General features: G+C 53.4%; 1 protein-coding gene across 1 annotated transcript; it reads left to right on the top strand.

Moving 5' to 3' along the window:
* Positions 1-6,717: 6,717 nt before the first annotated feature.
* Positions 6,718-13,629, top strand: PIF1 (PIF1 5'-to-3' DNA helicase). Its single transcript, XM_012758722.3, has 12 exons — positions 6,718-7,271; positions 8,114-8,246; positions 8,330-8,455; positions 8,575-8,728; positions 8,815-8,929; positions 9,007-9,113; positions 10,377-10,516; positions 10,805-10,911; positions 11,684-11,771; positions 11,929-12,074; positions 12,764-12,955; positions 13,165-13,629. Exons 1-12 carry the CDS (start codon positions 6,720-6,722, stop codon positions 13,222-13,224), a joined length of 1,920 nt encoding a protein of 639 aa, XP_012614176.1. The 5' UTR covers positions 6,718-6,719; the 3' UTR covers positions 13,225-13,629.
* The last annotated feature ends 824 nt before the right edge of the window (positions 13,630-14,453 follow it).

The following is a 14,453-nucleotide window of genomic DNA, read 5'->3' as shown; positions in this document are numbered from 1 at the left end:
AAGAGACAGGAATCAGTGAGAGGACTGATCAGGGAAGAGGTTTTATTTTATTTTTTTTTCTTTTTATTTATTTTTTTGTTTTTTTCTTATTTTGTGGGAAGAGGTTTTAGCAAAGGAGATTAACAAGGAGCAGCCGGTAGCTAGGAAGAAACCCGGGAGAGTGTGATGTCGTGGAAGTTAAGAGGAGGGAGTCAAGGAGGGAGTCGTCAGCTGTCTGAGAAGTTAAAGGAAATGGGCGTCTGCCGCCAGTATTGAAGCAGTGCGAGGTGAGGTTGTGTTCTGGAACCTGCAAGACTGCGAAACAAATACCGTTTTCTGTTCGGATCCTCTACAACACTGTTCTTGTAAACTTCAGGCGCAAAAGCGGGAGAGCGAAAAGCTTGGAGAGAAAGCATCGTACGGTGGAGGGGAGGGGTTCTTTTGAGTGTCACACGAGATAATGCTGACAATGCATTTTGTAAAGCGCCGCGTGCTAATGTCCTTGCAGTTGTTATTAATGAGCCAGGGACTGGACTGCGACCTCTCAGTGAGAGAGGGCAGATAAGACGTGTGGACGGAGTCGCGAGCAGGAAATTTCGTCGTTAAGAACACCCGTTCCTCCAGAGAGCTTGTCTCCAAACCAGGCTTTGGTTTAGGCGCGATCAGGAGCAGCGTTGCGCCTCACTCGAGATTGACCGCACGGGGGCAGCAGCGAGCAGAGCACCGGGCGGATGCCGAGAGAACCGCCCGAAGCAGAAAAGGAGGAAGTCCGGCCCCAGATGTGAGGGCTCCCTCTGGCCCCGCCTTTCTCCCCCGCCGGCCAATCAGGATCCAGCTGACAGGCCGGCGGGGAAGAAGGCGGAGCCCGCGGTCTGTTAGTCCTCCGCGAGGCGGTGTCTGGTTGTGAGTTTCACTCCTTTCCCTCGCGGTTGCTTAAGTGAAAACGCGGGTGGGAATACAACCGCTTTTGGAGAACGGTCTGGCAGTTTCACATAAAACTAAATATACACTTTCTCACCTAGGTATTTATGCAAAAGAAATTAAAACATAAGTCCATGGAAAAATATCCATCAACAGAAAAATAGATAAAAATGTAGTATATCCGTACAATGGAATACTACTCAGCAATAGAAAGGAACCAACTACTGATACACACAATATGGGTGGATCTCAAAATCATTATGCTGAATGAAAAGAGCCTTATGCAAAAGAGGCATACTGTATAATTCCATTTATAAGAAGTTCTAGGACAAGCTTAAATAATCTATGGTGAAAACAAAATCAGAACAGGATGCTCTGAGGATTGAGGATGAGAATTGACTGGGAAGGGGAACGAGGGAGCTTTCTAGGTGGTGATAATGTTCTTAGAACTTTTTGCAGTGAGGGAAATTGTCCTCTGGGCTGTCAAATGTAGTAGCTACTAGCCACATGTGGCTATTGAGTACTGAATTTGAACTTCATTTAATTTTAACTGATTTAAATTTAAAACTAAATAGCCACATGTGGCTAGTGGCTACCAGAAACATAGCAAGACCCCTTCTGTAGGCGGGTGTGGTGGCTCACACCTGTAATCCTAGCACTCTGGGCAGCCGAGGCAGGTGGATCATTTGAGCTCAGGAATTTGAGACCAACCTGAGCAAGAGCAAGACCCCTGTCTCTACCAAAAATAGAAAAAAATTAGCCAGGCATGGTGGCCCATGCCTGGAGTCCCAGCTACTCGGGAGGATGGGGCAGAAGGAACGCTTGAGCCCAGGAGTTTGAGGCTGATGCCACAGCACTCTAGCCAGGGCAACAGAGTGAGACTCTGTCTCAAAAAAAAAAAAAAAAAAAAAAAAGGCCCCCTTCTCTGAAAAAAAGTTAAAAAGGAAAATCAACGTAAACTCTAGTTAATGCTATGCATGCTAAAATGTCAGAAGTGAAATGTGCTGTTGTCTGCAACTTTGAAATTCATAACAAAAAGATGGATTGATGGGGTGGAAGGATGGATAGATGCATAGACATGTAATAAGACAAATACAGCAAAATATTAATTGTAAAATGGTGGTGGGTATATGGGTATTCACTATAAAATTCTTTCAACTTTTCTGTATATACTGGAATATTTCCATAATTAAATGGGGTAACCACGATCTGAGAGGAGGGAGGAATGGTGAATTACTATCTAGTGGGTACAGAATTTCTATGTGAAAATGATGAAAAAGTTCTGGAAAAAAATTGTGGTGATAGTTATATATATATTGAATTTTTTTTGGGGGGGGGGACAGTCTCACTCACTCTGTTGCCCAGGCTAGAGTGAGTGCCGTGGCGTCAGCCTAGCTCACAGAAACTTCAAACTCCTGGACTCAAGCAATCCTACTGCCTCAGCCTCCCAAGTAGCTGGGACTACAGGCATGTGCCACCATGCCCGGCTGATTTTTTCTATATATATTAGTTGGCCAATTAATTTCTATTTATAGTAGAGATGGGGGTCTTGCTCTTGCACAGGCTGGTTTCAAACTCCTGACCTTGAGCAATCCGCCCGCCTCGGCCTCCCAGAATGCTAGGATTAGAGGCCTGAGCCTCTGTGCTGGCACATATTGAATTTTGAATGCACATAATGCCATGAATGATGCATTTAAAAACAGTTAAAATGGGCTGGGCGTGGTGACTCATGCCTGTAATCCTAGCACTCTGGGAGGACGAAGCGAAGCCGGAGGATCGTTCAAGGTCAGGAGTTTGAAACCAGCCTGAGCAAGAGCAAGACCCTGTCTGTACGAAAAATAGAAAGAAATGAATTGGCCAACTAAAAACATATAGAAAAAATTAGCCAGACATGGTGGTGCATGCCTGTAGTCCCAGCTACTCAGGAGGCTGAGGCAGAAGGATCACTTGAGCCCAGGGGTTTGAGGTTGCTGTGAGCTAGGCTGATGCCAGGGCACTCTAGCCTGGGCAACAGGGTGAGACTCTCTCTCAAAAAAGAAAAAAAAAACAGTTAAAATGGTAAGTTTTTTGTCATGTATATTTTGCCATACCTTTTTATTAAAAAAGTTTGAAAGACAAAAGAAAAAAGATGTTGGGAGAAAATCCGTTTGGAAGTCCCAGTGCATTCCCTTAAAGCAGTCTGGGCTACTCACAGAGAAAGGGGAGAAGGGAGTTGGCCATAAGTGTGCCAGGCCCATTCTGAACAGAGGGCAGACAGAACACAGCCTTTGCAGATAGACAGGCCTGGGTTCATAATCCCAGCTCTTCCACTTTCTAGCCATGTGCCTGTATGATTATATTTGTTTCTTATTGCTATTGCTGCTGTAACAAATTACAACAAATTTAGTGGCTGAAAACAACACAAATTGATTACCTTTCCATTCTGGAGGTCAGGAGTCTGAAATGCGTCCAATGTGTTAAAATCAAGAGCTGCATTCCTCCTAGAGACTCTAGGGGAGAATCCGTTTCCTCAACTTTTCCAGTTTCTAGAGGCCTCCTGGATTACTTGACTCAAGGCTCCTTCCTCCATCCTCAAAGCCAGAAGTAACATCTTCAAATCTGTCTCTCTCGTCTCTCTCTCTGAACTCTGCTTCCTTTGTCACAGCTTCTCTGCCTCCTCTGTCTCTCTTTCCCTTATGATTACACTGGGCCCACCCAGACAATCCAGGATAACTTCCACATCTCAAAATTCTTAAAGGGACTCAAAAGTCCCTTTTGCCAATATAAAGTAAGATTTAAACATTCTAGGAGGCCGGGGCGATGGCTCACGCCTGTAATCCTAGCACTCTGGGAGGCTGAGGCGGGCGGATTGCTCGAGGTCAGGAGTTCGAAACCAGCCTGAGCAAGAACAAGACCCCATCTCTACTATAAATAGAAAGAAATTAATTGGCCAACTGATATATATAGAAAATTAGCCGGGCATGGTGGCGCATGCCTGTAGTCCCAGCTACTTGGGAGGCTGAGGCAGCAGGATCGCTTGAGCCCAGGAGTCTGAGGTTGCTGTGAGCTAGGCTGACGCCACGGCACTCACTCTAGCCTGGGCAACAAGCGAGACTCTATCTCAAAAAAAAAAAAAAAAAGACTCTGTCTCAGAAAAAAAAATAAAAAAGAAAGAAAGAATAAAAAACAGAAAAATTAGCTAGGCGTGGTGATGCATGCCTGTAGTCATGGCTACTTTGGCTGAGGCTGAGGCTGAGGCAGGAGGATCTCTTGAGTTCAGGAGTTTAAGGTTGCAGTGAGCTATGATGATGCCACTGTACTTGAGCCCCAGCAAAACCATATCTCAAAAAAAAAAAAAAGAAAAAAAACATTCTAGGCATTAGGATATGGGCATTTTGGGCGAGGGTCATTATTCTGCCTGCCACAGTGACTTTGAAGATTTTCCTTAATCTATTTATTTACTCATTATGACCTATGGCACTGGTACTCAGTATATGTCAAGACAACATTGAAGAGGAAAAATATTTCCTATGATTTCTTCCTAACAGTTTTATTGAGATGTAATTCACATACCATATAATTTAATCATTCAAAGCATACAATTCAATGGTTTTAGTATAGTCATAGAGTTGTGCAACTATCACCATAATCAATTTTAGAATATTTTTATCTTTCTCTTATTTTTACATATGAGGAAACAGAGGTCTGAGACATTAAGGAAACTTGTTTAGGGTAACATCTACCTGGCAGGGTTGGGGGCATTGAAGTGGCTGTCAGTAGCTGAGATTCCAGTCCAGGCTCTGCCTTTCATGAAGTTAGGCTAGTCGCCTGGGAGCAGTGAGGTATGATAGCTAAGCAGGTGTAGCTGTTAAGCAAGCAGGCAACCTGGGTTCAAGGCTTGGTCTTGCTATCTAATATATAAGTGATGTGACCTTCAGTAAAACTTCTTGGAGCCTTAGTTTTTTTTTTTTTTTTTTTTTTTTTTTTTTTTGAGACAGAGTCTCACTTTGTTGTCCAGGCTAGAGTGAGTGCCGTGGCCTCAGCCTAGCTCACAGCAACCTCAAACTCCTGGGCTGGAGTGATCCTTCTGCCTCAGCCTCCCGAGTAGCTGGGACTACAGGCATGTGCCACTATGCCCAGCTAATTTTTTATATATATATATATCAGTTGGCCAATTAATTTCTTTCTGTTTATAGTAGAGACGGGGTCTCGCTCTTGCTCAGGCTGGTTTTGAACTCCTGACCTTGAGCAATCCGCCCGCCTCGGCCTCCCAAGAGCTAGGATTACAGGCGTGAGCCACAGCGCCCGGCCAGGAGCCTTAGTTTTTTCCTTTGAAAAACGAGGTCAATTTATTCCATGATTATCTATAAAATGTGGTAGGTAGCTGGATTCAGCTGTTAAGAGCCCTTCCAGCTATGTAATTCCAAGCTTCTAGGAGGGAAAAAAGATAATTAAAAATAAATTTTCTGAGTATACAGTGCAACAAGAAGGACAAGAATTCCTTGGAGACAGGGACTCTCACGCTTCTTTTGTACCCTGCCACAGGTCTGAGTTTCTCACTTACGGACCTTAAGCAGAGTGGGAAAGACAAATGCGTAAATGCCATTTACAAAGGCAGAGAAGGGAGAATAGGTGCGGGGCAGGTGCAGCGGCCTGGGCAGGCCTGGGGTGGTCTGCCCAGGAGTGGAAGCTTGAACCGTGAGTGGAAACAGGGCTGTGAGGGACCCGAGATAGCTTTTCCCCAAGGCCAAGTCCAGCCACCCAGGGGTGGCCCCAGCCTCCTCTCACCACTCCCATTCATCCCCTCGACTCGGTGGGCTCGCCGCCACAACTGAACCTCCTTCCTCTGGTGTGCGATTGGTACAGCCCAAGCTCCAGGCGTGTCTTCAGTTGGAAAAAAAACACCTAAAGACACGCCCATCGCCACGCCCCTGCCTCTGGTTGGCTGGAAAATTTAAATATCCAGCCGGCGATAGGCTGATTTTCTAGCCCTAGAATTTGAAAGTTCCCAGTGTCGTAGTTTCGCCAGCAAGCCGGCTCTGATCAGCTTGTTCATCCAAGTCCCCGAACAAGTGAGTGTCTGCCCGAGCCCCGAGGTGGGAAGCAGAAAGCCTGATATCTCTAGGGGTCCCAGTCTGGAGGGGGCAGAGGAGTGGGTCAGACTGAGGGAGTACGGATTCCTGGACCCCGGGATCTCCCCACAATTTCCCTAGCCAGATAGTCTCCACCCCATCCCCACCTTGCAAGTGGGAAGCGCCAGGGCGTGGGTCTCACACCGACTCTGACCCCCACTAGCCGTTGTGGCTGATGAAGGGCGAGTGGGTTTGCCTCTCCCAGCCCGTTTCCACTTGTGTACACAGGAAATAGTGAGACCTGGCTGCATATAAACCAGCGAAAGTACCCGGGAGACAGAAGGCGCTCATTACTTGTCTTTCCCTTCCCATCTCCCCACGTGCAATTCTCCTGCTCCCCGGGGACAGGACCTGAGGATTCCCTTGCTGGCGCTGGGTCTGTCTCTTGGAAGCAGGCTTTTCTGCGGAGGGACCCCCCTCCCCTTCTAATGCGGCCCTTGCGGGACAGCCGAGACCCCCCACTCCTGGGTGCCCATCCGCTGCTCCAGCAACGTTGCGTGGCAGGGTGCATTCTAACAGCGGGTTTTCGGGTAGCCTTAGGGCTCTTTCACCGTCTCTATGGCTTCCTCGGGTTACCAGCGACAGCCTCCATCATCCTATGTGGCCTTGACCGGGCTTCCCGTCACGGCCTCTGTACCCCTGCACGTGCCCTGAACCTCCGTGACCCCTGCGCCCCGGTCTCTTCGCAGACCCCCGGAGGCGGTGGCGATGCTCTCGGGCGCGGCGACGGCGGACTGCGAGGACGCGGAGCTGCGGTGCCGCGTGGCCGTGGAGGAGCTGAGCCCGGGCGGGCAGCCGCGCGGACGCCGGGCCCTGCGCAGCGCCGAGCTGAGCCTGGGGCGGAACGAGCGCCGCGAGCTGATGCTGCGGCTGCGGGCGCCGGGCGCGGCGGAGCGGCCGCGTTGCTTCCCGCTGCGCGCCGCGCGCCTCTTCACGCGTTTCGCCGCGGCCGGGCGCAGCACGCTGCGGGTCCCCGCCCACGGCGCTCCCGGGGCCGGCGCCGTGCAGCTGCTGCTCTCCGACTGCCCGCCGGACCGCCTGCGCCGCTTCCTGCGCACGCTGCGCCTCAAGCTAGCCACGGCCCCGGGGCCCGCGCCGGCCTCCGCCCGCGCACAGCTGCTCGGCCCGCGGCCCCGCGACTTCGTCACCGTCAGCCCCGTGCAGCCCGAGGAGCTGCGGCGCGGGGCGGCCACCCGGGCTCCGGACACCACGCTGGCGAAGCGGCCCGCGGAGCCCCAGACTGGGGCCGAACCTGGCACTGTGAGGACAGGAAAGGGAGCGCTGTGGGATGGGTGTGTCACTCCCTAACATGGAAGAGACCGAGGAGGCCCAAGGTTGGGGAAGCCGGTGTGGGTACTTGAAGGGGCTGCCGTCTGTCTCAGAGGAGGTGGCCATCGGGCATCTGAGCGAGACGGAGGTGTGGGAGCTGCACCTGTGCTTCTCATAGTGTGACCCCAGAGACCGGGTGCCTGAAAACAGGAAACGGCCCCAGGCCACAAGAAAAGAGAGGGCAGAAGAGGCCTGGAAAGGAGACTCCAGAGGGAAAGCTAGGAGCGTGTAGCAAGCCCGGAGGAGAGGAGCTTCTGGAGAGAACGACGTGGTCAGCAGTGCCTGGGGCAGCCCCCAGTGCACTCAGATGAGGGGGACAAAGTCTGATGGGATTGACAATGTTTGTGGCTTAGCGCAGGTGGATCACAGACTGCCAGGGTTTGAGATCAAGCAGCGAGAAGATAGAAACGGGGCAAGGAAGGGCCTTGGCCAGGCAGGGATTCGCTTGGGAGCTTTGAGGTGAGAGACAGGTCTGTGATAGAGAAGTGAGGAGGAGAGTTGAGTGACAGGACCAGAAGGGTTAGGGAACCCAAGAGAGGGAGCTGAGGAAGGATCCGGACCCACACACTGAGGGGCTTCAGGGCCCAAGGAGAGACCTGGACCCCAAGAGTTGCCAGCAAGATCTCTGGTTGGGCCAGGTATGCCCAAGGGCTCCGAAGCGTGAAGCCAGCAGAGAAAAGGGGCTACCAGGCCTAGCACTGCTTGGGGCCAGGAAAGGTGGGGATGATGCCTCCGGTACAAGGAGGCCCTGAGACAGCCCTGTGACCCCCCAGGAAGCCCCAAAGTGGCCCCTGCCTGTGAAGAGGCTGAGCTTGCCCCCCACCAAGTCCCAGCTTTCTGAGGAGCAGGCTGCTGTGCTGAGGGTCGTCCTGAAAGGCCAGAGCATTTTCTTCACTGGGAGCGCAGGTAGTGGGGCCAGAGAGTGGGTAGGAGGTCAGAGGTGGGGTGGGGTAGAGGAGCAGGGAGCCCTGACTTTGCCCTTTGCCCAGGGACAGGGAAGTCATACCTGCTGAAGCGTATCCTGGGCTCACTGCCCCCTACAGGCACTGTGGCTACTGCCAGCACGGGGGTGGCAGCATGCCACATCGGGGGCACCACCCTCCATGCCTTTGCAGGTAAGTGGGGGCCCTAGGACTTGAACTTAGAGCAAGCCAGGCCTGTGGGAAGGAAGGGAGGTGGTCAGGGCTGAGAGGGTGCTTGGGTCTTGGCCCAGGCTGAATAGTGTCACTCACAGGCATCGGCTCAGGGCAGGCTCCCCTGGCCCAGTGTGTGGCCCTGGCCCAAAGGCCAGGCGTGCGGCAGGGCTGGCTCAACTGCCAGCGGCTGGTCATTGACGAGATCTCGATGGTGGAGGCGGACCTGTTTGACAAGCTGGAGGCCGTGGCCAGGTCAGTGTGTATGGTGGGGGCTGGCTGCTCTTCCTGTGTGGAAGCCGCCCACCTTAGCGCCTAAAGCACCCCATGCTCCTCTCTAGAACCATTCGGCAACAGAACAAGCCATTTGGAGGGATCCAGCTCATCATCTGTGGGGACTTCCTACAGCTGCCGCCTGTGACAAAGGGCTCCCAGCCCCCCAAGTTCTGCTTCCAGGTACCACTCACCCCCTGGCCCTTTCCCCATAGGGGTCTGCTCTGCTCCCTGACCCACCCCTGTCCTGCCCCCACCAGGCCAAGAGCTGGAAGAGGTGTGTCCCAGTGACCCTGGAGCTGACTCAGGTGTGGAGACAGGCAGACCAGACCTTCATCTCTCTGCTGCAGGCTGTGAGGCTGGGCAGGTGGGCCCTGGTGGATGAAGAAGGGGCCACAGGATGAGGATCCAGGCGTGGGTCAGAGTGGAACACAGGGACCCAGGGAAGGGGGAGAGATGCTTGTCCTCGAGAACAAGCAGTCTGTACAGGAAGAGAAGCCTTGTCCGAGACACTGGGCAACCTAGGGCAGATTGTAGTCGAGAACTTCATGGCCCTGTAGGAGAAAGCCACTCTGTGAGCACTGGGACCCAGCCTCCCTCAGGGTTGGGTCCCTGTCACCCAGCACAGGGACTGGCACAAAGTGGGTGTCAGGGAAGGAAAGATGGACAGACAGATGGACACACAGAAGGCATTCAGAGATGTTTACTTACCCAAAGTCATGGCAGTAAGTGGTCTGACTTTAACACCCCAGGGCTTTCTACTCTTAGAGCCCAGGGGGCAACTTGGTGGGAGAGGGGAGGTTGCAGACATGTTCTCTCCCCAGCTAGGACAAAAGGTTGAAATGCCACAGCTACTCTACCGTGGGAGTAGAAAGTAGGCCAGGAGGGCATAAGACATGGGCCAGAGCATATGACAGGTCAGATTGGGATGGGATGAGTGCGGTAGAGTGGCTGTGAGGGGCTTTCTATGCCTGGGGTCCCCTGGCAGAGACACAGGAGGCAGACAGAAAGAGGTACAGCACACACCAGCACTCATAGGGGACAAGAAGAAGGCTGAGGGGCAGAGCAGGTAGAGATGGTTCCATGCTATTCCCCTTGTCCCGCTTGAGTCGCTGCTATGCCCGGTCTTCCAGGTGGAAGAAAGCCTGAAATTGGAGAGAATAGAAGTATAGGCTGGATTTTTTACCCAAGGCAGCAGGCAAGTGGCTAGAAGATTTTACCCTCGAGGCTGATCTGATCGCAGGGTACCCAGTATTGCAGGGAGTCCACATCAGCCCCATGTCCAGGTCCTGCAAACCTCTGGCCTGTGCTCACTTGTCATATCCAACTTCCTCAGCAGCACTGTGGGGTGGGAGGGTGGCCAGCTTCAACTTGGGAGCAGCAGCAGGAATGGTGCCCACCTGTGATCACAGCCCAGCACCCTTACCACCATGCCATGTTCATTCCCCACGTCTGGGGTCCAAGTGGGAAGGGACAGGTTGGCCAGCCTACGGGCCAGCAAGTCCTGCCCTGGTGTCCTTTTCCAGTCCCAAGGCCTGACCCATGGCCTGCTGCTTGGGCCATATTGCCCGTGTCCCCCACTTTCCCTGCTGTTCGGGTCAGCTGCGTCCTGACAGCCTAACTCCCACAGGTGCTCAGACGAGGTGACTCGCCAGCTCCGGGCCACAGCCAACAACAAGGTAGGGCGGGATGGGATTGTGGCCACAAGGCTCTGCACCCACCAGGATGACGTGGCCCTCACCAACAAGAGGCGGCTGCAGGAGCTGCCAGGTGAGCAGGGAGCTGGGGCTGGGCAAGACCATTTGGGAGGGGCTGCTAAGCAGGTGTGGCAGCCCAGGCCATGGGGTCATTTGGATATCTAGGTCCCAACCTCTATGGCCCTTACATTGCAGAAGTAACTGTGACTTTGAGAGGTGTGGTAGACTGATCCCAAAGCCCAGCTAGGCCTGAGTTGTCCCTACCCCATCCCCCATGTCCTGGTCTAATAGGAGCTTTTGGACACTGAGCCACAAGTCAGTGATTTGTAACCTGTTTGCCCAACTGCCTTACTTTTTCCAGATAAGGTACACAGCTTTGAGGCTGTGGACAGTGACCCTGAGCTAGCCCCGACCTTGGATGCCCAGTGTCCTGCTAGCCGGCTCCTGCAGCTAAAGCTGGGGGCCCAGGTGAGTGGGACGCAGGGTCTAGACTCTGGAAGCTTGGGCTACTGCGTGGGCCTCCCTGATCTGTCCCCCTCTGCCTGGGCCACTCCGTAGCCCGTGACCCGAGCTCTGACCACACTGAAGCCTCCCTCCCTCCTGTTCGCCCATCTTTCTGTCTTTAGCTTTCCACTGCTCCCCTCTTCCTGCACCTGGAGCTCCTCCAAGCAGTGTTGCCTCGGGCAAGTCCCTTTCCCTTGCTGAAGTTCTGTCCCTCTGTCCCCTCATCTGTAAAATGGGGAGTGACATGTCCTCCATGGCCATCTCATGTCACATACCTTATAGGTGTGAGAGTCCTGATTCCTTCCTGGTGTTGGGGTGGGCATGGGGGGAGATATTCCTCAGGATCAAAATCGTACCCAAGGGAAAAATGCCCAAGGGAAACCAATGTGACTGAGAGAGGGGTGGCGGGACCCAGGGGCTGTCACTCAAGACTCATGGCCCACTTACGTACCCCTCACAAGTCTTATCCTCCTCAAAGCCCTGTGACAGAGGTTACTTTACTGATCCTTACCACCTCCTTCGGAGGCAAGCTCAGCAAATGTTATGACTCCTTGACACAAGGGGAAACTGAGGCCCAGGCAAAGAGGCAGCTTGCCCCAGGGGTCACAGAGAGCTGGTGGCAGAGCTAAGGATCGGGACGTGGTGCCCCTGTCATGACAGCCCCCTGCTTTCCAGCTCTGAGAACAGCTGTGGGGACAAGGCTGCTCTCCCTTCCTCCGTCCTCATTGCCTCGCAGGTGATGCTGGTGAAGAACTTGGCGGTGTCCCGGGGCCTGGTGAATGGCGCCCGAGGGGTGGTAGTCGGGTTCGAGGCCGAAGGGAGAGGTGAGTGACGGGGGGAGGTGGCAGTCCTGCTTGGGTGTGCAGCAGGGCCCCAGGTAAGTGGGTGAGGAGTAGGCAAGGAAGAAATGCCCAACAGCCCCTGCTCCTCACCTCTGAGCTCAGCAGGGCTGAAAGGTTGGCCTTCTCCATGCTTCCTCAGGGCTGCCGCAGGTGCGGTTCCTGTGTGGAGTCACTGAGGTCATCCGCGCTGACCGCTGGACGGTGCAGGCCACCGGGGGCCAGCTCCTCAGCCGGCAGCAGCTGCCCCTCCAGCTGGCCTGGGCAATCTCCATCCACAAGAGCCAAGTGAGCACCTGGTGTGGGGGTGGGGACAGGGCAGGGCAGGGAATGGACAGGGTATGCCGTGGGCACGCAGGGCTCCATGTGTCTTGAAGGCTTTATGGGGGTTGAGCTTGCCCTAGATGGAAAGTTCCAGGCCAGGAGTAGAATAAACCTTTCTTTAGTGAACTTCCCAGTCCAGTCCTTCTCTCCCTTTCCTGGACACGTTCACTTCCCCTCTGCCATTTCCTGCCCCACCATTTTCTTTTTGTTTGGGTTTTTTTTTCTGCTTCTATAGGTCAGAATGCCCTACCATTTTCTGAGCCACTGATACACTAAATTTAATTCCTACAACTGTATGCAGTGTAGAGTAATTAATAATCATTCCTATTTTATAGAGGAAGAAACCAAGACTCAGAGGTTAATGAACTTGTCAAGGTCACACAGCTAGTAGGTGGCAAGCTCCACACCTTCTGACCCAGAGCTTGAGCTCTTTCCCTTCACCCCCATCCCTCAACTCTTATCCAAGAGCGGCAGCTGCTGGTCCCCCTCCTACTCAGACAACCGTCCGCTGTCACATTCTCCCTCTGTCTTAAGACTTGTCTGGATGGGGTGAGGAGATCCAGGGGCAGTAGCCAGATTGGTGAAGGGTCAGGTTCTTCAGGGCAAGGGACTTCAGGCTGAGCTGGCTCCATCTCTGTCCCTCCATCCCCCAGGGCATGTCCCTGGATTGTGTGGAGATCTCTCTGGGCCGTGTGTTTGCCAGCGGCCAGGCCTACGTGGCCCTGTCCCGGGCCCGCAGCCTGCAGGGCCTGCGTGTGCTGGACTTTGACCCCATGGTGGTTCGCTGTGACCCCCGTGTGCTGCACTTCTATGCCACCCTGCGGCGGGACAGGGGCCTCAGTCTGGTAAGAGGGAGTCACCTACTGGAGGGTCCCTGTGGCCATGGGTGGCTGGGAGCGAGGACAGAGGGAAGGCCAGGTGGGACCTGGGTGGGGATGCAGAGCCCTCTACTGGCTCCTCTGGGGGCAGAGGCAGGAGGAGAGAGACGTTGGCCCCCAGGATGTGCCCTGGGAACAGCACAAGCCCATGAATGGCTGCTTTCGCTCTATTCCAGGAGTCCCCAAATGAGGAGGAGGCAGCCTCAGACCAGGAGAACATGGACCCAAACCTCTGAACCTTGGCTGCAAAGAGAAGATAAATGGTGTTCTGTCCACCCTCCTGCTCCCTAGGGGCCCAGGGCCCAGGGAATAACTGGGGACAGGGGACCAGCATTCCTTGCTCCATTCTTAGGGGCTCTCTGCCTCTTGGCAGTGTTAAAGGGAGAGTGCTTCCCACCCACGTGCCAGCTGTGCCTCAGTTTATCTCCTTTTGCCCCAGATGAGCTGCCTCGGGGTCATAAGTACCCTTTCTGTGCCCGTTGGGAATGGGCCTGTGGTGGTACCTGGTGTCAGAGGACAAAGCTGTCTGCAAGGGATGGACACAGAGCTACAGAGTCCTGAACACCCTTCCCTTTGGGCTGCAAAAGGGAGAGGCAGTGAGGACAGGTCTCCCGGAGCAGCATCAGGTGTCTCTAGTGGGGGTTCCTGGGGGAGACTCAGGCTAGGTGCAGGCCCCAAACAGAGAACAGAACATGGGGGTATCTCCACAGTTAGGCCCAGCCTAGAACAAGCACCTTCTGAGCCTAACCTGAGACCATAAACTGCAAGATGTGTGCCCGTATTTTTTTTTTTTTTTTTTAGACAGAGTCTCACTCTGTTGCCCAGACGAGAGTGCCGTGGCATCAGCCTAGCTCACAGCAACCTCAAACTCCTGGGCTCAAGCAATCCTCCTGCCTCAGCCTCCCGAGTAGCTGGGACTACAGGCACATGCGCCACCATGCCTGGCTAATGTTTTCTATATATTTTTAGTTGGCCAATTAATTTCTTTCTGTTTTTTAATAGAGACGTGGTCTCACTCTTGCTCAGGCTGGTTTCGAACTCCTGACCTTGAGCAATCTTCATGCCTTAGCCTCCTAGAGTGCTAGGATTACAGGTGTGAGCCACCACACCTGGCCATGTACCCATATTTTAAGCTGCTTTTTCAGGGGATAGTGTTGGGGCCATTGAAATGGATGTCCTCAGGTTGTATTTATTTAGGACAAATAAACTTGCGAATTGTGTAAGACCTGTGCCTCCTCTCCCCTCACTGGTGCCCATGCACGCAGAGGTGTTTACACTACTGTGGCTGAGATCACAGCGCCCTTACGTTTTGTTGGTATCACTGGTTGTTTGGAAAGCTGAGTTATCTGACGTTGGTGACTGTCAATGAAATGACAAGGTGAATCACCGTCCCCCAATAGTTAGACAGGAGCATACCAGAGAATTCACCTGGTGGGAAATGCAAACAGGCCTGCCACACTGTGGA

Source organism: Microcebus murinus, chromosome 6 (assembly GCF_040939455.1).
Source record: "Microcebus murinus isolate Inina chromosome 6, M.murinus_Inina_mat1.0, whole genome shotgun sequence".
In the NCBI taxonomy this organism is placed as follows: domain Eukaryota; kingdom Metazoa; phylum Chordata; class Mammalia; order Primates; family Cheirogaleidae; genus Microcebus; species Microcebus murinus.
The sequence above is the reverse complement of the archived record's forward strand: the minus strand, read 5'-3'. Positions and strand labels throughout refer to the sequence as shown.

Bases quoted from the DNA above. Each gene is read 5' to 3' on its own strand.
- PIF1 (XM_012758722.3), top strand. From the start codon at position 6,720: ATGCTCTCGGGCGCGGCGACGGCGGACTGCGAGGACGCGGAGCTGCGG. The intron at 8,247-8,329 runs GTAGTGGGGCCA...CCCTTTGCCCAG, and splicing joins TTTCTTCACTGGGAGCGCAG to GGACAGGGAAGTCATACCTG. The intron at 8,729-8,814 runs GTCAGTGTGTAT...GCTCCTCTCTAG, and splicing joins AAGCTGGAGGCCGTGGCCAG to AACCATTCGGCAACAGAACA.